The sequence below is a fragment of the Phalacrocorax aristotelis genome, chromosome 1, assembly GCF_949628215.1.
Source record: "Phalacrocorax aristotelis chromosome 1, bGulAri2.1, whole genome shotgun sequence".
Lineage (NCBI taxonomy): Eukaryota > Metazoa > Chordata > Aves > Suliformes > Phalacrocoracidae > Phalacrocorax > Phalacrocorax aristotelis.
In genome coordinates this window covers 28,984,533-29,009,305 of record NC_134276.1, presented here as the reverse complement: position 1 = coordinate 29,009,305, position 24,773 = coordinate 28,984,533, and the positions used below count along the sequence as shown (strand labels likewise).

Genomic DNA, 24,773 nt, shown 5'->3' with positions numbered 1-24,773 from the left:
AAACAACTTGCTTACTAAGTTCAGAAGCTATAAGCAGACATACAGAAGAACTCATGAACCTTCGGACTATTTTGTGCATCACCCGAGTTTGTTCATGGCAAGAGATGCACAAATCTGCCTCAGAATTGTTTGAGACACTTAAATGAGTTGTTTAAAGTAACATCTGCAATATTATCATTTTCTTCCCCACCTAATACTTCTATGTCCATGATGCGTACCTGTTCCAACATCTGTGATCCATACTGAACTGTCTGTTGCAGTGTTTGATACAAAGATACCATGAGGCATTTCCACTGTATTATTCCAGGAGTAAAGAAAATAGCCTTCCTCTGAGAATACAAGTACCTTTGGCACATTATCTCCCCTCTGAAAGGCAAAAAAAAAGGTCTATTAAGAAAACATTAAGTAAGTAATCATTTTGGAAAATTCCTCTTTGTAAGATTTTTGCATCCTTTCATAAATCACGAGAGTCTCCTGAGACTGTCTGCTAGATCTCATTTTTTCCAGCTAGAAGAGGGAGCGAAGGCTTTAAGTTTAGCACACAAAACCTTCCGCTCATTCTAGACTTTCAACTTAAATCACATAGAGTCCGATTTTCAGAGCAGCCAACCTCCTGCAGCTATCTTGGTCTTCATTTTCAATCATGTTGTTATGTTCTTGCTGAAAAATATGACAAGCATAACACAGGCGTGAAAAACTGTAACTGTATTCATTAGCTGCATGGCACTCAAGTACTCATACTGTGCTTTGTAATTAAATCCCACCACTTGCCATGGAGAGAATGTCTGACCCGTGACCTGGAGATTCCAATGCATGAAACTGGGTAAAGCAAATAATCAAACTCCAATTAGTGTAACTGGCCGAAAGAGCTGTGTGTTTTTGATTTCATGGGACAAAGACTGAAAGAGTGGGACTAGTCAGTTGCCCCAGAAACACAGTTTACCTTATAGTTAGAGAAGCTACTGTAACTCACTTAAGCTGGAACATGCATTCACCACAGAAATTTAATGCTTTTAAAAGCACAAGCAAGTATGGGCCCAGAACTACTTTAAAAATGGATAGAGCAGAGATACTATACTTATATTTTCACTAGTTTTGATACAATAATTATTAATATATATACAGGTACATATATGTGTATCTTAATCTGAACCAGACACTTTAAAGGCAAAAATACACTAGGTTAACAAGGAGAGAAATATAGTATTCTCACTCACTTGTCCCACATAGACTAAACCATGAAGAGAGTCAACAGCAACACAAAATGTCTGACCAGTGAAGTATTCTGGAATTTTAGGCCAGCCTATGTCCAGCTTGTACATCTGTTGCTGTCCCTTCCAAGGAGAAGGGTACTCAAACGCTTTTAAAACCTGAAAATACAAAAATAGATATTCATTAGTAGTTAAATGCCATGATGGTAGGATCAGAAGAACCAGCAATAGAAAGTAACTTTGTACGGAAGCATCATAAATCGATTTATTCAATTTAAATTAAGTAGATAGATAAACAGAAATAGGCTTGTAGCTAGGGTTTTAGGCTGCAAACGGGAAAACGTTGACAAACTGAAAATATGTAGTGAAGTCCTTTGGACTGGGGAGCTGTGGAATTAGAAGGCAAAAAAACACACCTTGAAACTTCTTACATCAAAGTTGTAATTACTATCTGTAAATCACACTCCAAAATGAGGGAAATAGCAAAGGTTCCAAATGAACAAAATCAATAACCACTTCAGGAAGAGATGAAAATAAAAAGATAAATCAGAATAAAGGGAAATACAGGTCAAGAAAGAAAACTATATTGTAGACATGGGGAAGTGCAAGATACCACGAACGGCAAAATCAGGCCAATGTATACGTTTTAAAGGATAATGGAAAAAACCAAATAATCTTCCACCCTTTTGTCCTATTTTTCCAGCAGAAGAATGGAAGCGAAGCCCAGCCGCGCCGCGGCAAGTACTGGATGGAGATCTAAGCACTGGAACGGAAAGATCGAGCTAGGAGTCGTAAGTAACAAGCGGTGACCCTGAAGGACCAGGGCCATTGCACACTTCTGTTAACTGCCTTGCCAGAAGTAGGGGTAAGCTGGTGACTGAGAACGACCAACAGCTTAAGAAAGGCTAGACTATTATGAAGGCAAACGGAGATTTGTTAAGCAGGGAGAAAACCCGGCAGTGCCAGAACACGAAGTTATTCACCCACAGACTATGAAGCTTTTTCCTCCCTTAAAAACCCCTGGAAAAGCATCACCCCGCGCCCGCGTTTCTCTCGGAGGGGTTGTGAGGTCACACACAACCCTCCCCGCCACGACGTGAGCCCGAAGGGGCGCGGGAAGGCGCCGGGACGAGCCGTGTCGCGGGGCCCTGCGGCACCCCGGGGGGTCCCCGGGCGAGCCCTGCGGCCCCGACCCTGCGACCCCGCTCCTTCCCCGGTATTTGCCTGCGGGCAAGAAGCCGTGACCGGAGGCCGTCCCTCCCGCCCTGCCTCCCCCCGGCCGCCGCCCACCTGCGAGCCCCAGAGGAGGGCCAGCAGGGCCAGCAGGGCGCTGGCCATTGCCAGCCACAGCCACGGCCACGGCGGCCGCTTCCGCCTCATGGAGGCCGGAGAGGGGCGGGGCGCGTTGCCATGGCAGCCGCGTGACCGCTCCCTCCCTCCCGCCACCGTCTAGCCCAGGGAAAGAGAGGGCTCGTTCCCCCGGCGGCGGACTGCCCACAACCGCGCCGGCTCCGAACCGAGCGGCGGCAGCGCAGAGGCAGGACGGGCAGGGCGCGACGGCGCCCCGCGCAAGCGCTCAGCGTTTCGGTTTGACGCCCGGGAGCTGAAAGAGGGGCGAGTCCGGCTCGAGTTTCTGCCGCTTCTGCGCAGGCACCATGGTTGTCGGGCATGGAAAGGGGCCTTCGCCTCTGCGCTGTGATGTCATAGGAGCGCGACAGCGGAGAGGCAGGGCGGCCGGGAGTGGGGTGGCCTGTTTGTGTGTTTCTGCTCTGTACCGCGCCTCTCGGGGGGCTTCGGTGCTGTTGCTGCCGCCTCGGCTAGGAAAGCGCCTCGGCCTCCGACCGCTGGGACCGCAGGGCGGCGGCGCAGCGAGCCATGGGGCCTGCGGGCGCCGCGCGGGCGGGCGCGGACCGGCCGGGCCTCGGCGCCGCGTGCTGAGGGGAGCGGCCGCCGCCCCCTTCCCTCGTCTTCCCGCCGCCGCCTCGGCCGCTCAGCGCCGCGCCGTTCCTCTCCCTTCGCCGGCGGGAGCGGCCTCGGGAGGCGCGGCGAGCGGGCACGGGCCTCCTGCGGGGCGGCGAGCGGCGCCCGGCCGCCCGCCTTTGTCTGCTGCGCTGTGTCCGGCCTTCCAGGGGCGGCGGCGCTGAGCTCCCGGGGCTGAGAAGATCCCGGGCGGCCTGTCTTGCCCTGCTGGGTTTGTTGTGGGTTTGTTTTTGTTTTTTTTTTTTTATTATGCGCTTAAAGACACTTAAGTAAAGTCTTCCGCCTGGATATTTTTTACCCCCTCTATGTTCAAGTGTCTGCATCGAATGAACTAATAAAGATGGATAAGAAATCATTTGAAACCGTGCTGGATGAAATTAGAAAGGTAACTTCTCGTTTCGCATGTTAGTTTAACCATTTGATGTTAGAATATCCTTTTTGATGATGAACGCACCGGGTTAAGCGTTCGTGTTCTTTTATTGAATCCTGAAGTGATTATTGAGACTGAATTTCCCCTCAGTGCGGAGAGCTGTAGTCCCGTGTTGCTGGTATATCCTAGATTTGTATGTCAAGTATAAAAGTCTAAAGCTGCTGTGACATGTTTGCTTGCTTTGAGATACTTTTGAGATATTTTCTCAGAAAATTGACATGGGCGTGTCCAGGCTGTTGCCGCTGAGCTAACGATATGTGCTTGAAGAGTGCTCATTTGAAATAAGTATTTGAATACGTTTATCGCAGCATTTTCAGTCAAGAGGAAGAAATGCCGAAATAGCCAAGTATCTCTTATTTGGAGGGAGGGGCTGCTTATGCTTGGCCTGACCTGAGAGGGGACTTAGTGTAAGGCATTCACTTTTTATATGATGGCTTAGGAGACACAGCACATGAATATGAGATGAGAGGTCAGATCTCTAAGCTGTGCTCAGCTGTCCTTGTTCAATGCCACATCTCCCACCGCTCGGGCGTGTGTGCATGCCTTCCTCCAGGATGTGGGATCCTGGGTTTTCATGTGTGCTCTGAACAATGCCTGTGCATCTCCTGTTTAAAAAGTCACTGAGCAAAATACCCGCTAATTGTGGGAAGCAGAGATACAAACCTGGGCTTCCTGGTGTCTGAGGGGTGCTCTCATTTCTTTGTGCACGGAGGCCTGTTTTTAACAGGAAAGCGAGAGGTGGGTGGTTGGAACACTTCCCCGAATGCTGGAAGTGGAGATAGGAGAAGTCAGAACCTCTGAGATTGTGGTTCCTGCCCTTGCATGAGAAGTACAAACCTGGGATGGAATATTTTGCTGTAGTTACGCAGAGGTGATTTAAGTGTCACATAGAACAGTTAGATATCTTGCTAAAGCTGCCTTGGTGTGGAAATCAAGGGCTTGTTTTAGATAAGATTGCCTTACGGTAGAAAAGGAGTCCTTAGCGTTTTTTGTAATAGGTGTTTTCTGTTACGATGGTTGTGTACGAGAGGTCATTTCCTTTATTTGGACTTGGGTGCCACAGAGCTGAGTTTCAGTTCAGCTTCTCTTCAGTGTGAGGTGCAGTGATGGCTGCAGCCGTAGTAGTATTTTTTGGGAACTTATCGAGGTATAAACCACTGTGCACGGACCCCCATTGATGAGTCTTTGTTACCACAACTGCATTTACTAGGGGTTTTTTGCACAAACTTACAAATTTATGCAAAAGTACAATTTATAAATTGTCCTTTATAAAACAGGTATGTTCCGTGCTGTGTAACTGGCTGAAAATGTGACAGCCTAAGATGTTTCAGGGTGTGGACTTCCCTCCCAGCCTAAGAATTTTTATGGAAAATCTAGGGAAAAAAATTAAGGAACAACTCGCACATCAATACTTTCTCTGGGAATTGATGGTGGGAGGGAGCAATCCTTCAGATCTTACTACTGCAGTGCGGCCCTTCAGAATACGCTTTGTGATTACTAAAGAGTTCAGACAAAAGGGTTTTTGACATGTGATTTTAGGCAGTTATGCTTCCTGTATGCTATTTGGTTGTATTCTGGTAAGCTTAATTTACTGTTGATCTAAGGATCGGTGCTGTGCTGTGTTAATAATAGCTGTGCTGTTCAGTGAAATGTTCATTTTCCAAGTGTTTCTTTTGTACCTTTGTTGCTAGATCTTTGTTTAAACTTCATTTCTAGCTCTGTGATAGAACCTTCTTTAGTATGTGATTCAGAAGTCAGTTGTGTTTGTGTGTTCCATTTTCAGTCCTGCAACTAGCAGGAACAGTTCCTTAAATGTCTTAATGTGTAGCTTAGCTCTGTCTTTCCCCAAATATATTTATGATTATTAACAAAATAAAGTTTGGGTGTTTTTTTTTTTTATATATAAATATACATAGCAGTGCTTTCTGTTTGCATTCTTATTATGAAATCATTCAGTTGTTGAATGATTCATGTTGATTTAAGGAAGAAGAGTGACATTCGTTTTGTTAAAGAAGTTGCTATATGCCATAGCAGGTTTTTTTTCCAAAATACATGAAGAGAGTTCTTTTTCCCCTGTGACTTCAGCATGTCTGATAGTGTTGGCCTCTTAATGAGGTACAGAAAGGAAGGGGTTTGCCTGGAACAGCAGGTGAGTGGGTTTCTGTGCACCTGTGCTACTCACAGTCAGGTTGCAGTGATGGAGAACTTCACATCTGTCAGTGTGGAGGGACAAGGACAAAAAAAGAAGGAATAGGGGTAGGTTTTGGGACTATTGGGAAGAAGATAGAAATGGGCGTGTGGGTAAAGCTGGAGGTGATTTGGGTATAGTTAGTGTGAGAGCTAGCAATAGATGGGGGCCTTGGAAACTGGGGAAGAAAGGTACATGCACCAGTTCGGGGCAGGAATTCAGCTGTTACCTGTCTTCTTTACATCTGGTACCTGTTGAGCTGGGTATGAGGAGAGGGAGGAAGCCCTGCCCTGGCTATTAGATAGCCCATGTGGTTATCAACAAAACTGTCTTGCTACTAAGTCAGAAGTGGTGGCCAGTACAGCATTAAACTACTCTGCTTCCTTTGTTTTGTATGATTGCATATTAACGTTTGACCTGTGGGAAGGTAATGCTAAGACAACATCGCCCTCTGGAACAAGGTTCCTTGTATGCTTAATTCTGTCTGTACAGACTTGTTATCTGGTCTCTTCATAAATGCACTGAAGGAAGATGCTTTACAAATTATTTTACAGGGAATATACAGAGAGATTGTATGAATAATCAACTGTATTATCTTCTTTAATGTAAAGTTGATGTAAACCTTAGAGGCAAAAAGAAGAGTAATGATGATGTTTTCTCAGTACAGTTCTAAACATACACAACAAAGGGTAAAATGAAATAAATCAAAAAATGAGTATTTTTTTTTAACAGAACTAAATTACATCTGTTTTTCATTGTTCTCTCAGTTATCCAGGGAGTATTCTGTAATTTAGAAATATTGCAGCGTAATTGATGCAAATGTCACTTTGTAAGGTCAGATCTTTTTAGATTAGCAGATTATTCTAGGAGAAGATTGAGCTATAATTATAATTTTTGAGGGACTAATTATGTATCTCTCTTTTTCTCTATCTTTTAGGCTGTATTGACTGAGTACAAATTAAAAGCTATTGAATATGTTCATGGATACTTTTCTAGTGAACAGGTAAAAATCAACATTGTTGTGGGTTTAATGGGAGCTATAGGCTTTGCATATTTAGTAATACAGAAAGACAGACTCTCCAGTCATACCAAGGCTGACCATATTAGCTTTATTTATTTACTGAGGATATTTAATTCCTCATTATTATATGAACATTAATCTGTTAAAAATATTTTGAAGTTATTTTGTTATCAAAATCATTACATGTTTATTCCTGTTGTGTGGGGAAAACTGGAGAAATTGATCATCATGGAATTTAGGATTATTCCGCATGTATTTTCTAAACTGGCATGTAGTGATAAATATCCAACTTATTTTGCTACTGTGCAGATTTTTTTCTGTTTCTTTCTCTTCTGTTTTTTTTTTTTGGTGAATGTTTGAATATGCTTTTGAGATGCTCAAGGTTTATGAGCTTTTTCAGAAAGACTTGTTTTTTTTATTCTAATACTCTGGCAATTGTTGTGCATATATGCAAATATATAGGGAGGAGGAAGTATCTATTTGAAATATTTCCATAGAGAAACTTAGTCTCATAACATTGAAATAAAAGGAACAGTAGTTGCTGGTAGGCACTGACATAATCAAACATCACAGAAACATGTTTTTTAGCAGTTTACCACTATACTCCAAAAATGGAAAGATCATATTGATGCTTTTAGCATAATGTTTTGGTATATATAAAAGATTAATTGAAGGCCTTTCTGTTGCAGGTTGTTGAGTTACTGAGATACTTTTCCTGGGCTGAACCACAGCTCAAGGCAATAAAGGCTTTACAACATGTAAGTTCTTGTGGCATAATCTTGTAGAGTAAGTTTGCCCTCTTAATCTTATTTTAGTGTTGTGATGTCTACTTTTGCAACTGATGGCTCAGTCTGCCCTTTAATCTTCAAAGATTCCTCTTCATCTCATTCTTTTCCAATGGCATCAAAATACGAAATGTCATGTTTTTAACCAGGGTATCTTTTCTGACTAAAATATCTTTTACTTTCCTGTGCATCACAAGCATAGATGTCCCTTTTAACTATTGTTAACTTTCCTAATTGCTCTGCTTTTGGCAAGTGCTTTTTGCAGTTCCTTGTTCAGCATTTAGCGCAGAGTCACATTACCAGTGGGAGGGAGAAAGTGTCTACTTTCAGTGTTTACTGAAATAAGGTGATATGAAGCTGTTACTGAGTAGCGTTCTGGGTTTAAAATAATCATAGTGTCTTATTTTATATATACTTTTTTTCTTTCTTGCTTACTTTTCAGAAAATAGTGGCAGTTCCGGCATCAAAAATGGTTAATATTCTCAACTGCTTCACATTCAGTAAAGATAAACTTATTGCCCTTGAAATCTTAGCTTCGTAAGTATCTCTCATGTTATATTTCCTTAAGTTGTATTGTTTTTACTAATGCTTCAGTATGTAAAGCTTAAGATACTTCTAGTAGGAAGCACTGTGGCCAGTTAAGGTAAAGCACAATCCATTATTGACGGGGCTGTAAAAGAATTTGAAGTAGACATTTTGCAAAATTCTGTAGTTCATTTGAGTCTTGAGCATGCTGCGATGTGGGCTTCTGCCTGCTGGAAAATTGCCACTTTGCCAATATTTTTACAATGGTCTTCAAGTCTTGTAGAGAATGAGATGATTAAGCTTATTTCTGCTCATTGGAATGTAAAAGGCTTGAGACCAGAGTATTGTGGGAATTGACCCTTTTGGATTTGAAGAGCCCTCTAAATATTACATACGTAAAAAAGAGTTAAATAAATACATCTCTTAAATTCACACATTGGATTTACAGATCTAATGTCCATAAAAGATGTATAGATATTCTAAATGTATGTTTACACAGAAAGTTGGGTGTTTTTTACTGAACACAGCTGCTTCAAAGGATCTGCCTTTTACATATGTTAATGTTGGAACTCTTCTGCGTGGTTTAGGGGATTTATTACGTGTTGTTCTGTTTTGGGTTGGGTTTTTTTGCAATAAGTATGTCTGCCTTTCATATGAAGGCTTTATATATTACAGCCAGCTTGGACGTTTTGGGGCATATAAATTCATTAAATTCAATTTTAAAATTAAATAAATTAAATATAAATTCATTATATAAATATCCATAAAACAAGTAAGACTGAGAATATAGACATCATCTTTCTTTCGGAATTGAGCTTTAAGAAGCTGTATGAATGCTCCTACTCTCTTTCAGACCAAAACAAAACAGGGTAGCCTAAAGGAAGTTCAGTGGTGAATTAAACTAACCTGTTTTGCTTCTTGAAATGAGATTGGAGCTCAGACTCTTTTGTTGCTACGCTTCAGCTGGTATGGGGGGAAAGTGTGGTAACTTCTTCAGCTGTTGAATTTCTACAGTGCAAGAGCGTAACAAGGGAGTCATGATATAGAAATCCTAACCTAAATCTATGTACTGCTTACTTTGCTGAAAGCTCATTCACATTTTTATACCATTCTTTGAGGTATTTTTCATTTCTTTGTTCAACATTCTGCTGTTCCATTTCCTCTAATATCCTCCTTTAGAGAAGTCCTCCTTTTTGGGACTGTATTCTATTTCCAGTAGTTTGGATGGGGCAGGTAATGTTTGACAGCAGTAAAGGTGCTGTGGTCAGGGTTTTGAAAAAGGCAGGTAGAATCAGGCATTAGGCTCCTTGTACTTGCACATTTTGTTGGTGGTATGTCTGGTGGTGGTGTTGGGAGAGGAGCAAGGAGAAAGAAGGGTACTTTATGGAGCTGCGTGAGCAATTTCACTAGCTCAGCAGAACATGGAGAGAGTGGCCAGGAGTTTCATCCTTTTCATTTTGGAGTAAATAAGATGAAAATTTGTTTTTCTACCGGTCTAGCAAGAAACAGTGGCAAACTGAGTAGCTGCTGGTTTTCTGCTGTGCTGGGAATTGTGTGCTAGTAGCAATTAAAGCTTTCTTTAATTGTTTAACTGTTGTGAAGGCAGAATTCGTTTTGCCCACATAGTTATTTTTGCCATAAAGTTTAGCCATCATTGTCCATTGTTCTGTATTGATATTCTGATACTGAATATTGATATTTGATAATAACACCATGTTTCACTTACAGGTATGAAGTCCATAATTAAGGCCACGGTTTTTACTTTAATAATAATAGTAATATTATAATATGAACTAATGTTTTTTTAATGTACTGTTGAGTACTGGCTGAGGAAGTGTTGATCACTTTTCAGTAGTGCATTATTTCTGATAAGCATATGGAATCGCAGTAATTGTCTGTCAATGTCTTTATTTATAGCAACATTGTTGATGCTCAGAATTATCGCCTTATTGAAGATCTGTTCAGAATTAATATGTCAGAGAAGAAAAGATGCAGAAGGATTCTTGAACAGGTAGTCAAGATACTCTGGTATCCTTGATTCTGTCAAATACAGTATTGTTTACACCCTTATGGTCATTGTGGGGTCAGGACTTACCATGAAGACTGCTGGGAATTACTGGTTGAAGACAAGCTGAAAGGAGCAGCTGCAAAAAGATGAGCTATGACATAGACGTGCAAAAAAGGGGGAAGTGTCTGTCAGGCATTAGGATCATATGGAAAAGGGGCACACAATTGCAACCAATGCTGAAGGAAACAGTTTAAGAGAACACCAAGTGCTTAACCCTGAGTTCAGTAGAAGCAGAAGTGGTCCAAGTAGAGTAGTTCAGCTTTGGCAGAACCTCACACTGTTTGGACTATTTGGGAAGATGATTTAAGACAAAGCTTTGAATTGTTCCATGTAGGTTGGTTCAGGCAGTCTAAATGCCATGAAATAGTAATTAATTTCTTTAAAGCATTGATTTTGGTAGCAAATAATGTCCTTTCTTGATTATTTTGCAGGCTTCAAAAACGGGTTGTAAGGCTCCTCATGCTATGATATCATCCTGTGGCATGATTCCTGGCAACCCTTATCCCAAGGGCAAACCAAGCCGCATAAATGGAATTTTCCCAGTAAGCATGATTCTATGCTTTTGCCTTTCACAGCACCCTTGATTTAGGATTCATTATAGTATAACAAACACCAGTATTTATATACATGGAAGGAGGAGTGGAATCAAAAGCAATGTTTTGGGTTTGGTTTTTTTGTATTATCCCATTACACATTTATAGGGAACTTGCATTATTTTTGTTTGCCCATTCTGTCTATGCTGCTTTAAGTAAAGATTACTGCATTAATTAGATATTGTTCATACAAGGAAAACATTGTAAAGTCCAGCAGTATTTGGCAGAATCTGGAGAGATGTAAAAAGCCTTACTGGAAGGCTTTTTACAACTGGTAGGTTGATAAGATGACCTAATATGGTCACTACAGTATTAATGCTAATCTTAGTGTAGTTCTTGAACAGACATGTTAAGCATTTCCTGTGAACACTTAAGGAGCCGCAAATGTAAGTTATCATGTCCACAAATCAAAATGCAGAATTCTGATTATGTCAGAAACCTGGACTGTTTAATATGCATCTCTTTACAAAAGTTCAGTGTTATAAACTAAGCTGTTGTAATGCTCTTACTTATCATTTTACAAGTCTAGCATGCAGTTTCTTTTTCCTAACAAATATGGTTAAGCATAACTTTCAGAATATTCAAAAACTCATCAGAGAATCATTAGGGTTGGAAAAGAACGCTAGGATCATCAAGTCCAACTGTCAACCCAACACTACTATGCCTCCTAAAACATGCCCTGAAGTGCCACATCAACACCTTTTTTGAACACCTACAGGGGTGGTGACTCCACCACCTCCCTGGGCAACCTGTTCCAATGCCTGACCCACTCTTTCAGTGAAGAAATTTTTCCTAATATCCCATCTAAACCTCCCTTGACGGAGCTTGAGGCCGTACTCGAATGTAGTTTAGAAAAAAACCAAATACAGGAGAAATCCTATAGCAAGATTTACTTCTAAATTAATACATAATAGTTTATTTTTCTCTTGTTTCAGGGAACCCCTATCAAAAAGGACACAGAAGAATGTACTAATGAAGGAAAGGGAATAGCAGCCCGTATACTTGGACCATCCAAACCAGTATGTCTAATAAATGAGTAAATAAATGAAATTTTAAGAAAAAAAAATTCCAACCACCAGCCAATTCAGTGAGGCTTTTATATAAAATGCTGTTATGTTGCAAGAAGACTGTAGAGCCGCAATTTAAACAAAGCTAAACTTCTATAATGCAGATAATATGACGTAGTATTTTTTTATTTATCTTGAAAAGAAGCTCTGGTTTATAACTTTGGGGGATAGGTTTCTCTAGTGGATACAATATGTGTGCATTTGAAGGCAGAATTTAAGTTACAGTAACAGAAGACAAAACCAAAAGCATTTTTAGTAGTTTGTCATGAGCTACTGGAAGTTTTAGATAAAAATATATGCAATTTTTTATTACAGTCTCTGAGGGTTTCCCATATGAACGTAAAAAATGCCTGCATGATGGAAACTTGAATTACAACAGTGCTTTAGAGGGAGGTTCTTGTTTCTTAACAACACAGCGGGTTTATATTTCAGAATTTTTAAGCATGTGGGGCAAATGTTCAATGAACCTGATACTGCTTTGAACTATTGTTCAAATGTTGTATATTCTTGTTTATTATGAGATGTTTCCAACTAAGATGTATTATTTTAAAGGGGCAGGTAACTTCATAAGTATTCATTAGTTTTAAATGTGCTAAACCTTTAAAATGAGAAGTCCATCCAAGACTGCAGAGTGTGAAAACTACAAGGCAGGAAGGAGTTCGCTTTCCCACCTGTGTTCAGTATTATATTAAAATCTAAAAGTATACAGTGATGTTTGTTTCATTCTTTTCAGAAAGAGTGAAATATTTGCAGTCGCTATGGATATTATGAAGAAATTTGCTATCAAATATTTTTCCAGTGAAGAACAGCTGTCTGTAGTAGTATCTGAATGTTAGCTATTTGTCTGAGAAACATTAGGTAATGCTTTCACTATTGCTTCTTCCGTTTGTTTTTTGTTTATGTAGGCTCCATCAACCTACAATCCACACAAACCAGTTCCATACCCCATCCCACCATGTCGGCCACATGCAACTATTGCACCAAGTAAGGCTTCTGTGTGTTTTAGCTTGATGCTATTGTTTCATCCATTTCCCTTTTAAGTAATAAGTGTCAAGTGTCAGTTTCTCTGACCATGATCATATCTGAAATTGGCTTGCGCTCCCTAAGCATGCTGTGGGTACTGGTTTCTACCTCTTCCTGTCATGACTGCAGAGTTGATAAAAAGAGGAATATATTGACTTCTTTTCCCAACATCCACATCATAAGGAAAATTCACAATCCTGTTCTGATGACAAGTATTTCGTTTATGGGAGGCATTGTACATGTTAGAAAAGACTTGGGCTGTGTCTTTGTTGTAAGGTTTGACTGATGTTTGGGCTTTTGCTTGACAAGTCTATTGACTTGTTGCTGTTGTACCAAACATAGGATATGGTCAGGCACAGCCCTGAATTGGGTGGAAGTATGTAGAAACTTGCTGAAGGACAGTAATCTGTTACTCATTTGAAGGGGTAGTTTGTTTTTCAGTTGCCTTCAGCTTTACTTCCTCCCCATCACAATGGAGAGAGAACAGTTTCCTAAAAGAAACGTTTAGTCTTGTAAATTTCAGTCTCAGAAGGGACATAGTGATTGTCTTTTCCTGTGTTTGGTCTGACTATTCCTAGCCTTGTGCCTCAGGTAAGATTGAGTCTTTCTTCATAAACTCCTCTCATTTTGCTCTGCTGCATGAGTTGTTTGATTCCAGACATTTTTGGAAGGAAGCAAGGCAATTGCCATTTGGAAGAAGAGCTTGGAGTACTTATGTAGTCAGACTCTGGTCTTTCTGAGCAGCAGCTGAAAGCTTTTCCTAATCTTGCCATTCTGTACTGCAAAACAAGGAGTGCTCTGGTTAGGAAGCTTGCTTTTCACTGATGTTATGATAAGAAAGTGTGGCAGAGCTTTTAGCATGTGTGTTGAAGGGTGAGTCATCTCACCAACTTGATGTCTGCAAGTCTCTACATAGTCAGTTTGGAGAAGGGGCACTAGTAGCTGAAGTAAATTTGATGATTTGTGCCCTAGAAATGGCTTGCTCCCCAGAAAGTGTAGAGGAAACTTGCAGACTAGCTCAGATTTATATTAAATAAATAAAATTCAAAGTTAATTAGGGCACAGAAATTGGCCTGTGACTGGATGTAAGAGTACATTTTAGGATATGAAACAGCTTCTGAGGTTTCAGGGCCTTATTAGGCTATAACATGGTTTTTAAAAAAACCTCTTGTGACAACGTTACTCATAACTGTTGATGTATTTTTATATATATAAAATGTGTTTAGTGAGATTGCAGATGCTGACCTGAAACTACTGAATGTGATTGTCTTCAAGCAATAGTCAGAATGGTCAGAATGATGTTTTATTTTCTGCCTCTCTATATATTAGTTTACCATTTCCTTCCTGGGTGCCACAATGATTGTTAGTTACTTTTCTGATTTTCAGCCAAGAATTGTCATGCAAGAAACCTTAACATTAGGTAGAACTATAATGAAAGTGTGAAATCAGAAAGGATGGTGTGTGACAAATTACTGCACTTTGAATATGGTTCAAGTGCTACCTTTTCCCATGAAGCATAAGTTCTTATGCCCTTAAAATATTCATTCAGGACCACTGTGAAGTGTATTTATGTTCCTGTGATTTAAATTCTTGATGTTCTTCATCAGAACTGCGTACTACAGCTATACAACAGTCTGAGTTGCTCCCAAGAATAAGGGAGGAAAAAAGGTATTTTTTTATATATTAAGTACAATAAGTATTTGGTCTTAAAATAATTTTCTAACCTGCTTGAATTTGTTAACATTTAAAGAAATATTGCCAATACTAGACTAAGTATTTGAGGTGGGACATTTTTCTCTGAATTTTCTGACTAGTGTTGGAGGGCTGGTTATGGTCAGTAGTCTATGTTTGGCTCTTTTGTTTGTGAAGGCTATAATGTTAAAGGAAGAGTTGCAACAGCCTTGAAGTTAGGAATAGAAAAAGAGCAAACGATGCTGCAGATGCTCTGAATCATTCCACCCCCCTTTCAGTTTTTCAGGCAAAATGGAACTGAAAGCAATTGAAACCTGACTTCTTCAGGCTCTTTCAAGAGAACTACCCTTACTAAAATTTGGGTCACAAGGCATGTCACTCAGGCAGACATTGGCAAAAGCCAGCATCTAGCCTGGATGATTAATTGGTCTGGCTTGTTGGTGAAGGAATGTCTTACAATCTTGGAAATGTTCTTTTAAAGGAAAAGACACTTGCTGGTTCATTTAAATATGGGTTCTTCTGACAACTGGGATGTGTATTGCGTTTGTTCTTGTAGGTGCTTACAACAATACTGGCTTAGTTCCGATGGCTAATGTCATAGCTCCAGGCTTACCGGCTCCTCCACCATACACTGCTAATCAAGTGGTATCAGGTAAAGCATGCGTACCTTTAAAAATCTTGATTGTATTTTTTCTAATTCGTTGTTGTGAATGGATCGTTCACTGCTGAAATTTCATTTGCTTTTAAATAACAAGCTGTTGTTCTCTGTTTAGAAAATGAGGACCTTTCCAGCCAGGCAAAACCTTCCCAAAATCAAGGTAAATTGCAAATCCACAGGGGGATTTTTGTGTTGATTGTATCTTTGTTATTTGTTCAGAAAATGTAAACACTTATTTGTTTAGTGGGTTTTTCATAAGCCTCTAAGTATTTAACTGCTGTTGGAATAGGATTCTTTGAGAGTTGACAAAAAAAATCTCAGGGATTTGGTACTTAGAAACATTGAAACATTAAAATTTCATCTTTTGTTTTAGCTCATTAAAGTTTTGTAGTCATCAGCATATAAGTATGTGAGAAATCATGTAAAAAAACTAAATCAAAATATTCTTTGCAATGTAGTGCACTGAAACACTTCACTAATATCTTTGCAGTTGTAAAAATTTGGACATCTATTTGAAAACTCATTCACATTTTAACTTCATATATTATTTGCACTGGGAAGCTAAGAATATAAGAGAGACGGATTATTTGTTTATAGTTTGTTGAAATCCATGTGTAGAATGTCCTATCCCAGACTGATACACTCAACTATGTCTACCTGCACTTTTGTCTTACCCTTTAAATTCCAATTCTTTTGGCAGAAGAGTTGTGCTTTTTTTTGTCTCTATTTGTGTGATACTTTGTATGCTTTGTACACTTAGTACAAATCATAATAATAAATCCCATTATGAGCTAGTTATACAAAGGCTTTGATAATACTTTGTTAGGTTTGACAAATAGAAACTAAGAATCTACTGACTGTTGAGTCAGGCCTATTAACAAATACCCAAAAAAGATGAGATGACCATAAGTTTAACTCCTGTAAATATTTCTAGGGGAAAAAAAAAAAAAAGTTACATTTTGTCTTTTCTCCTCTATGCCTAGGGCTGGTTCTACAGAAATGTTGCTGTTTCAAAGGATTGCTTTATTCATATATACCCCTTTAAGTGTGCATGTATTTACAAGGTAGTTTATACAGCTAAATGAATATGGTGCAAGGAATAAAGTCTTCTCTTAGGAGAAGAAATTCAGCTCTGGGTTCTGTTGCAGTGGTGTTTCTCTAGTGATTATTTTGGCTGTCAGGTTTAACAACAGTGATCTTTAGGAGAGTCTTCGGTTTGGAAACAGGATGAGGAAAGGACAGAATCCAGAGCCGAGCAATCTGGGTCTAGGTTTTTGGAAAAGAATAATGTAATAGGGAATAGTTTGTTTGCAAACTTCCTAGGTGTAGAGTTTCAAGAGACATAAAACAGGAGTTTGTCATATTAACTCAGGTCCAAGATTTTAAAGATTCCTTTTTTGCGTTTGTGTGTGATTATATAGAATTTGGGCAAGAGAGAATCTAAGCTGTTAGAGTTCTGTGTGATGAGTTTGGCTGGTTGGATCAGTGATTTGCTTACAATCGAACAGATTATTTTAAAAGTAAAATAAAGTATGAGGGTTATTTGAAAGCAATGATTAACACATTCATATTCCACAGGAAACTAGGTAGAGGCATATCAAAGCTCTTGACATGCTGGTGTTCATAAATGCAGCTTCTTTACATTAACCCCACATTGCCATTCGCAGTGTGCCCACCTGTTTTCCTCCAGCTTGATTGATGTCTCTTTGACTTACTTTGTGGGGTTGATATGAGCTGATATTCCTAGTGGCAGGTGCTTGCCTCAATTATAGACACATGACTTCAGACTTACAGAAATGTTTGTCGTTATGGTCAAGTGGCAATGTTAGTTTAATACTGTAGTGTGATACATGAGTTTAAAAGTGTACCTTCCTAGAATCAAAATCTGAAGGAAACACAGTGAAGAGAATGGCCTGATTTTGAAGGAAAGAAAAATACCAGTACCTGAAATCGGCTTTCTTCAGTTGTTGACTAAACTTCTGAAATCATGATGCATTGAATTAACTGGTTCTGAAGGAAATTCTGACCTTCAGTGAGAGTGGATGCAGAGGAGCCCAGGTGATCTGATGCCGATGGAATATTAGATCTGGTTTGCGTACTCCCAGATGTTAGGGACCAGCGGGAGGGTGTTTACCTGTATCACTTAGACATTCTTACTGAGTATCTTTGAGTATCTCACTGTCTTGCATGAGATCATGAAGAGGTAGCAGATGTCACAAAGTGTTTTAAAGAGGAGTGGTAGCCTACATGATGTACAGCTTGTGTGATGTGTTTGTATGTACCTTTTTGTTACGTTCTCGTAGGCTCCAGTGTTCGTTGTTTGTATACAGACATTGTATGTTAGCTATTGCCTGTGTATCATATTTTGAAATGCTGTATAAAATGTGTTTGTGTTGATTTCAAACATTTCTGACAGTTTCAAGTATTCTTACCAGTTTTGTTTCTTTGCAGCTTTTTCTGCACAAGCGAATCAGCTCTTTACTCCTCATGGTTCTAATCCTTCAACACCTGCTGCTACTCCAGTCCCTACCCCATCACCTGTCAAGGCAATAAGCCATCCATTAGCACCTGCAACTCCACTCATATCTGGGATGAACATGTCTACCCCTGTCCTTCCTGTTTTCCCAGGACAGGTCTCCTCTTCCATCCATACATCTCAGCCATCCACCCCAACCCCTACTGTCATCAAATCCCTTTCATTACCTGGTGTTCCTGTCACATCTGTTCACAGTGCAACCTCTACCCCTATCCCTGCAGTTTTTTCTGGGCTGGCTTCTATACCCACTGCTACACCAGCTCCGCAAGGTTCCTCCACACCGTGCGCCACACCTGCACCTAGTGAAGCTTTTGCATCTGCTGCTGCACCATTTGCTGGCCTCCCGTTCTCTGCAACCTCTTCAATTGCTTCCGCTAATAATCCCACTCCGTTGTCATCTGTTTTTGCTGGCCTCCCTTTGTCCTTGCCTCCCAACGCCCAAGGGATCTCTAGTCCTGTTCCATCTACAATTGCTAATTCTCCTGCCACTACCATTCCTGGTTCGCTTAGCTTGCCTAACCCAATTTTGTCTGTCTTAAAAGGATTTCTGACATCAAATGACACTTCATTAATCAATTCATCTGCTTTACCTTCTGCTATGTCAAGTGAGCTTGCTTCTTTATCTGCTCTTGCTAATCAAAGCTCTGACCCTCCCACTTCCTCTGTCAACAAATGTTATACTCCATCAGCCACCCCCACCCCACAGCGTTCCTCCACACCCGGGCTGGCCATTTTTCCTGGTCTTCCATCCCCATCTGTGGCCAATTCTAGTTCCACTCCTCCAACATTGCCTGCACAGTCACCTTTAACCACTTCACCATCGATTATGCCAGTCAACTGTGGCTCATCAGCCTCCCTCTTGCATGGCACAAGCCCTACTAATCCTGATCAGCAGCTCTCATCAGCCCCAGCCGCCACAAGTATCCCAGTTCTGGTCAAAACAGAACCCATGAGTCCTACCCTCTCGGCCTTCAAAGGTCCTCCTCACTCAGCTGGCCCTTCTCATGGCACTATAGGACTGTCAGCGCTTGGCCGTGCATACACCTCAGCAGCTTCAGTGCCAGTCAGTTTACCCAGTTCCCTGAATCCCACACTATCAGGTCTTTCCTCTTTGAGTGCTCCTCTAAACAATTCCAGTTCTCTGGCTTCCATTTCCCTCACCCCACATGGCTCCTCCGCTCCCATTCCCCCTGTGTTCAATGGACTTCCTCCTTTCACGTCTCTAACCAGTAACTTTGCTTTTACTGGTAATCCAGCACTTACGCCACCCGTCACTCTCCCAGGGTCTTTGTTAGCTACTCCGTCTACAACCGCTTCAGCCGTGTCTGCCCCTCATGTGAGTTCCACTGCCGCCGTACTCTCAGGACTCGCCGCCTCAGCAACAGTCTCTGCTCCACCCTTCTCGCTTAACTTGTCCAGTGCTGTCCCTTCCCTTTTTTCTGTTGCCCAGGGACCTCTGGGATCATCAAACCCATCCTTCCCTGGTTTTCCTGTCTCTAACACACCCTCTGTCACTCCTGCTCTCCCTTCTTTCCCTGGCCTCCAGGCATCTTCTGCAGTAGCAGCAGTTGCACCGTTGCCGGCAGCTGCCACAGCCCCATCTCCGGCTCCGGTCCTGCCAGGGTTTGCCTCGGCCTTTAGCTCAAACTTCAACTCTGCACTTGTTGCACAGGCTGGGTATGTGTCTGTTTCTGAAGGAGGTCAGAACCGTTTCTTTTTCTCTTGAGCAAAACACTGATTTTACTTTAGGCGTAGATGTTGTTTTCACTCATAGTTAATTACAGTTAATTTTTGAAGTTAGTTCACCAGTAGATTTCCACCTGTCTTTAGAAACTGATAGAGTAGTTACTAAATAGGTTGTCCTCAGTAGTCCCCATTAGGACAGTCTAATCCAGTGAGGTGCTGAGTGATCTTATTTCCCAGATGAGGATACTTGGCACCTCCTAGGCTTTTACAAGAATGGATTCCACGTGGGCATCCATTGACACATCCAGGTAATAGCAGACAATATCTTAGATGTTCCTATGTTTTAAGGAAGTACTCAGCATTAACTTTTGTCTATAAAGTTTTTCTGTGTTCAGACCGTAGGCAGAGCCAAGGTACAAAAACTTCTGAGTTCCCTTCTTAGGTGTGCTCCAGACAGTCTCGGTTTGTGTGTGCATTAATAATTTGTAGGTGGGTAGGGACCGGGCTTCTTTTTGGAAATTCTGGCCTTTATGAGGTTTAGAAAAAGAGGTGCTTTTCTAATTTATATAGACATAGACTTACATAGGGAGAAACGTAGGCTAAAACATGATGCAGATGTTCCTAATAATACCCACATCTTGACATTCTTTCAGCTTGACTTCTGGACTACAGACACCAGGAAATGCAGTTTTCCCTGGTCTTTTATCTCTCCCTGGTATCCCTGGCTTTCCCCAAAGTGCCGCACAATCTTCCTTACAGGAATTGCAGCATAGTGCGGCAGCACAGTCAGCACTACTACAGGTAACATGCCGATTTGCTTAATACTATTTTGCTTCCAGTAACTGTTTGAGCGTGTACTTGCGTGTTAACTTCTTGGGATTAGTTTAAGGCAGTAAATGATTAAAACCCCTAACCTGTTTGAGAACTGATTAGAAGGATGATGATAAAGAACAACGTACATTAACTTTTTACTTGAGGCCAATGTACAGTGCTTCTGGATGTTATGAATGTGTTTAAACCCTTTTTGAAAATTCTTTGTAAAATGGAGAGGAGTGAAAGAGAAAAGACAGGCAAGTGAACTTTTTGCTAGGTTTGTGTTAAACCTAATGAACTGACCATGTAGTGGCAAAATTTGTGCTCAGTTCTAGTCTGATATTTTAATACTTAAAGATTTCTGTAGAAAACCACTTTGTTGAGTTATGTGCCTCTCTACAGACACAACCAGATTGTCTTGAATCTGTCTGCTGTGATTGTGCCTTTCTCTTGATAGTTCCCACAAATATAATTATTATATAAGTTTGAGGTGACTCTAGGTAATGTGTAGTTTCATCATCTCTCTTGTCCATGAAACAGCTTGTTTCAGTCATCAACCTACATAAATTAACTGAAATGATCAGAAGTGTTTGTACTTAGATGTTTAGTTTGCCTTTTGTTAAAAACAGCCTCTGTACAGAATAAGGATTTGGTGGGAAATTTGTCCTTCGTTACAAAAAACTAAGAGAGACAGTTGAGTGTCTTGAATTAATGTTTTCTCTCTTCTGTGACACATCCGCTTTTGAAATGGAGCATGTGTCTACAGTACTGTTCGATATGCAGAATATTGTCAGGTGTCTTGAATATCAGAGGAAATAGATGAGAAGCAAATCACTCAACCTAGGCCATGCTGCTTTGGCAGATCAGGAATTTATTTATTCTGTAGAACTCTATGTACGCAGATTGCATTGAGGAAATGTCAGTTTTCTTGTTTACAAATTCCAGTCACTAAAATTAACACTTTGTTACTCGAGCAATGAAGATAAAGAAAGTTCAAAGTCGGTGAAATACTACAGCTCCTGATTAAGCTATGCCTTCCACATCAGCTGTGGCTTACTCCACTGGGAAGTAAATGCCATTAACACTTCAATTTTCCTCTTAATCCAACTGCTTTCCTCATTCTCTGGTATTTCAGAACAATAGTTGCACTACAGTTTAACACCTGCGTGTAGGTGCATTGCTCATCTCTGTTCTTTGCGTACTTCAGATTATACTTCATTTGTTTTGGCTTGAGTAGGACTGGTATTGTGCCTGAAATTTTGCTTGATTTAGATTTTTGTTCATTTCTTTGTTTTTATCAGTGCTGTTTCCTAACTTCTTCTCTTCCTTGAAGGCACATTCTGCTTCTGCTCTGGAGAACTATACAGCTCAGCCTGAAGGTTTTGCTAACTATCCATCAACACCAGGAACACCATTTTCATTGCAGACAAGCCTGCCCCAGAGTGGATGGCAATAAATACCAGACATTTTAAAAGACTGCAGTGGTTGCTTGACAGAGCCTGATCCTATTCACTTTGAAGGCTGTCTCCGTGTTAGTGGGAGCATGGTCTGAATTGGGGAAGGAGGGGGAAAACATGAGGGTAAAATGATTCCAGGAGGCTGTGTCAGATGTCACATGTAATTTATGATTGCATTTAATTGATTCAGGGTCTGATCCTGTGAATTGCTGAGCATCCTTGACTCTCCTTTTAGCTTATGAGTTGAATGTTTAGTGTCTTACAGGATCAGGAATGTTCAGACAGACGTTTATGTAAATAGAGCAATGGGCTGTCAAATTGAATGGGGAGAACAAGTATACTTAATAGCGTGTATAAGCACCTATCCTTCTGCTATGTTTTGTATGGTATATGTGGTTAATATAGAATGAGATCTAGACTGAAACTAGATACTTAAACCTGTAGACGATCTTTTGTCTAGGTGCGCACTTCTTGTGTGTGCATAGGTCAAGGTCAGTTTATGGTTCGTCGGATCTTTTCCTTGTATGTGTGAGGATCTCCTGTTAGCATCAGCAGTATGTTAAGGAGAGGCTGGATCAGAGGGGTGTGGGGGTTTTCTTACGCTTTGAAATATTGTCCTGGGCTTGCTGCTGAACTGAGTACTCCTTTGTCTGAATCTGAACAGGAGAGCTAGGAAATGGTGCTGTACTGTATTTGGGTAGAAGTGGATTATGTTTTACTGGAGTATGGTTTAGCTAGCTGAGAATGTCTTTCCAAAGTACATAAAAGCATTTTAATTTGCCTCTAAAATAATGTTCCATAACATTGTCCCTGCCCCCACACCTCTCTGTGAATGAAATAACTGTACTGCGGATAGGCTGCCTATCCGGCACTTTTGACTGCGGACTTTTGTGAATGTTTACAGACATGGGTCAAGTTCTTCTCTCCCTTATACTCGTAAACTCACTGGTTCTCTATACGCTTTTCGGCTATAAACCACAACTTGATGGTGCTTATGTTGTCCTGTGAATATAAGTGGGAGCAGAATTTGGACCATGGATTTTTTAGTATTTTTCCTTGGAAAATGTACATGATTTTAAAGGCATATAGCTAAATTAACTGTATTGGTTAGGAAGGGTTATGACGCAGCATATAGAAAGGTCTTGCTCTGTTAGTGAAATTCAGTTGTGCACTCTTCTAATAATGTTAGTACCTGTGGCAATGTGTAACACATCATTGAATATCATCTATTTAAGATAAACTCTTGATTATGTTCTAGAGACAATAGAGATGAATGATATTCAATCCTGTGATTGAATTAAAACGTAGAGGATACTATACTGTAGAAAAGCTCTGCACCTAGAGTTTTACTTTTTTAAAGATGAATTCTGCTGGGAGATGTTGCTAATGTATTTTCTTTCAAGATGTGAACAAACTTTTTTAGAACATTACTGGAAAATCCTGTATTGGTTTTTAACACAAATTTTTTAAATAAAAAGTTTACAGTCATGGCAAAAAGGCTTTGCTGACTATTTACGTATTTGCCTAAAATACAGATGAATAAACTTGTTTTGACTAAGACACTTCCTAATGTTTGATCTTCCTTACGCTCTTTCTTTATGATGCAGAATTATATTCTGAATTATCAAATTTGTTTCCTAAAGACTGGCAATAGAAATATACTATGAAGTGTTTAGATAAAAAAATTAGTGTGCTCAGTACTTTGTCAGCAGTTGGGTAGTCTTGCATTTTAATGATCACATTTGCACATCGCTTTAGAGATGAAAGCATATTGCACTTCTAAATTTTTTTTTTATTTTGTGAAACCTGTTGAATTCTAACGATTCTCCATTCTGAACTGCTTTTAAAATCAGTGCCTTATATCTCGACTCAAGAAATCTGTGGGAAAAAATCTCTACCATCTTCCATTATACTTCCCTTCTCTCTCTTTTGATTACTTGTTCTTTGTAAATCTATAGATCAATTGGAGAAGGAGAAAATAAAAATATAGGTATCTTCTCAAAAGCAAATTAGCTTTTCACGTTGGCTTTACATTCATGACATTCATAGATGTGGATGTAAAGGAGTTCGAAGTCAGTAAGTGTTTTGTAACCTTAGTGAGGTGCTGAGTTTGATCTCTGATTTGAGCTCTAGTTTCCCCATCAAGTGATCAAAGTTTAGACGAATCCACATTGCCTTGTAGTCAAAAACAAGTACCAGACATCAGCTGTTATGCAGTGTTTTATCAGAAAGTAAGCAGTTTGCAGTCTGTTTCTGAAAACAACTGTTGGATGGTCATGGGGTGTGGGTTGTTTTTTTTCTGCCCGGACATTAGACAGCTCAAAGATACCTAAGAGACTGAATTCCTGTTTCTCCAAATGAAAACAGGTGAGAACTGCTAAATATGCACCTTATTAAATGTCATTCTCCTGAAACAGTGTATTTGGTAAGTGGCCACTTTACCCACAAACGAGGATTTCATGCACAACTGGTGTAGTTTTACATAGAAGCTCTTCATCAGTGTAGACAAGTGAACAAATAGGCTAAGAAGCATTAAACTGTCAAGTTGTTTTGTCCAGAATGGGCGTTCTGATTCTTACCAAGTCATACTGAGTGGGATTTTGTAAATTGAACTTTCCAGTGGTTAGGCTTAAGGTACGTTTCAATTTCTTAAATATTTCTCCTGACATAAAATTGTTTTTTATCAATTTTTTTCTCTTCAGGAATAAAGTCTGTGTTCCGCATTGCAGCAAACTCCTGTGACCCAGCCTTGGAATTTCTGCAGGGGCTGATTTGTCCTGAGCTCTTTCATGCTTATTTGAGCACCACTTTTAAAAAGCCAAGGAAAAGCCTGCTCCTGAGGCAAACTATGCTGGAACTTACACTGAGCCTGAGCTGGGAAAGGGCTGTTGCTGTATCACTTAATTCTGGACTAACTATGATTTTTTTCATTGTTCAAGTTGCCTATTACTGCTATATTTCAGCTATGTTGACAGACTGCAAGGGTAAGGTGTAGTGGAATGATCTTTGAAATAAAACCTTTTTTCAGAACAACTAAGAA

General features: G+C 40.3%; 2 protein-coding genes across 3 annotated transcripts in view; one reads left to right on the top strand and one right to left on the bottom strand.

Moving 5' to 3' along the window:
* The window catches only part of NHLRC3 (NHL repeat containing 3), a 9,416-nt gene extending 6,634 nt beyond the window's left edge, over nt 1-2,782 (bottom strand). Inside the window, exons 1-3 of the mRNA XM_075085841.1 lie at nt 2,502-2,782; nt 1,218-1,370; nt 219-366 (exon numbers count right to left, since the gene is read on the bottom strand). Coding sequence (XP_074941942.1) covers nt 219-366; nt 1,218-1,370; nt 2,502-2,591 — 391 coding nt within the window. The 5' untranslated portion in view covers nt 2,592-2,782. The remainder of the gene's footprint in view (nt 1-218; nt 367-1,217; nt 1,371-2,501) is intronic.
* Nucleotides 2,758-24,773, top strand: PROSER1 (proline and serine rich 1). Of its 2 annotated transcripts, none has more exons than XM_075085828.1 (13): nt 2,758-3,576; nt 6,747-6,812; nt 7,520-7,588; nt 8,058-8,152; nt 10,058-10,151; nt 10,640-10,750; nt 11,737-11,820; nt 12,774-12,852; nt 15,140-15,235; nt 15,357-15,401; nt 17,693-19,454; nt 20,117-20,264; nt 24,436-24,773. In XM_075085828.1, the coding sequence occupies exons 1-13, from the start codon at nt 3,532-3,534 to the stop codon at nt 24,439-24,441; spliced, it is 2,700 nt and encodes an 899-aa protein (XP_074941929.1). In that variant the 5' UTR covers nt 2,758-3,531; the 3' UTR covers nt 24,442-24,773. The 2 variants fall into 2 exon arrangements, with proteins under 2 accessions (XP_074941929.1, XP_074941919.1); XM_075085818.1 differs by lacking the exon at nt 24,436-24,773 and adding an exon at nt 21,610-23,295 and having other exon boundaries at nt 2,762-3,576.

Excerpts from the sequence above, each read along its gene's own strand:
- PROSER1 (XM_075085818.1), top strand. The coding sequence starts at position 3,532 with ATGGATAAGAAATCATTTGAAACCGTGCTGGATGAAATTAGAAAG. Across the intron at positions 6,813-7,519 it reads GATACTTTTCTAGTGAACAG|GTTGTTGAGTTACTGAGATA; the intron begins GTAAAAATCAAC and ends TTTCTGTTGCAG. Across the intron at positions 19,455-20,116 it reads GCACTTGTTGCACAGGCTGG|CTTGACTTCTGGACTACAGA; the intron begins GTATGTGTCTGT and ends ACATTCTTTCAG.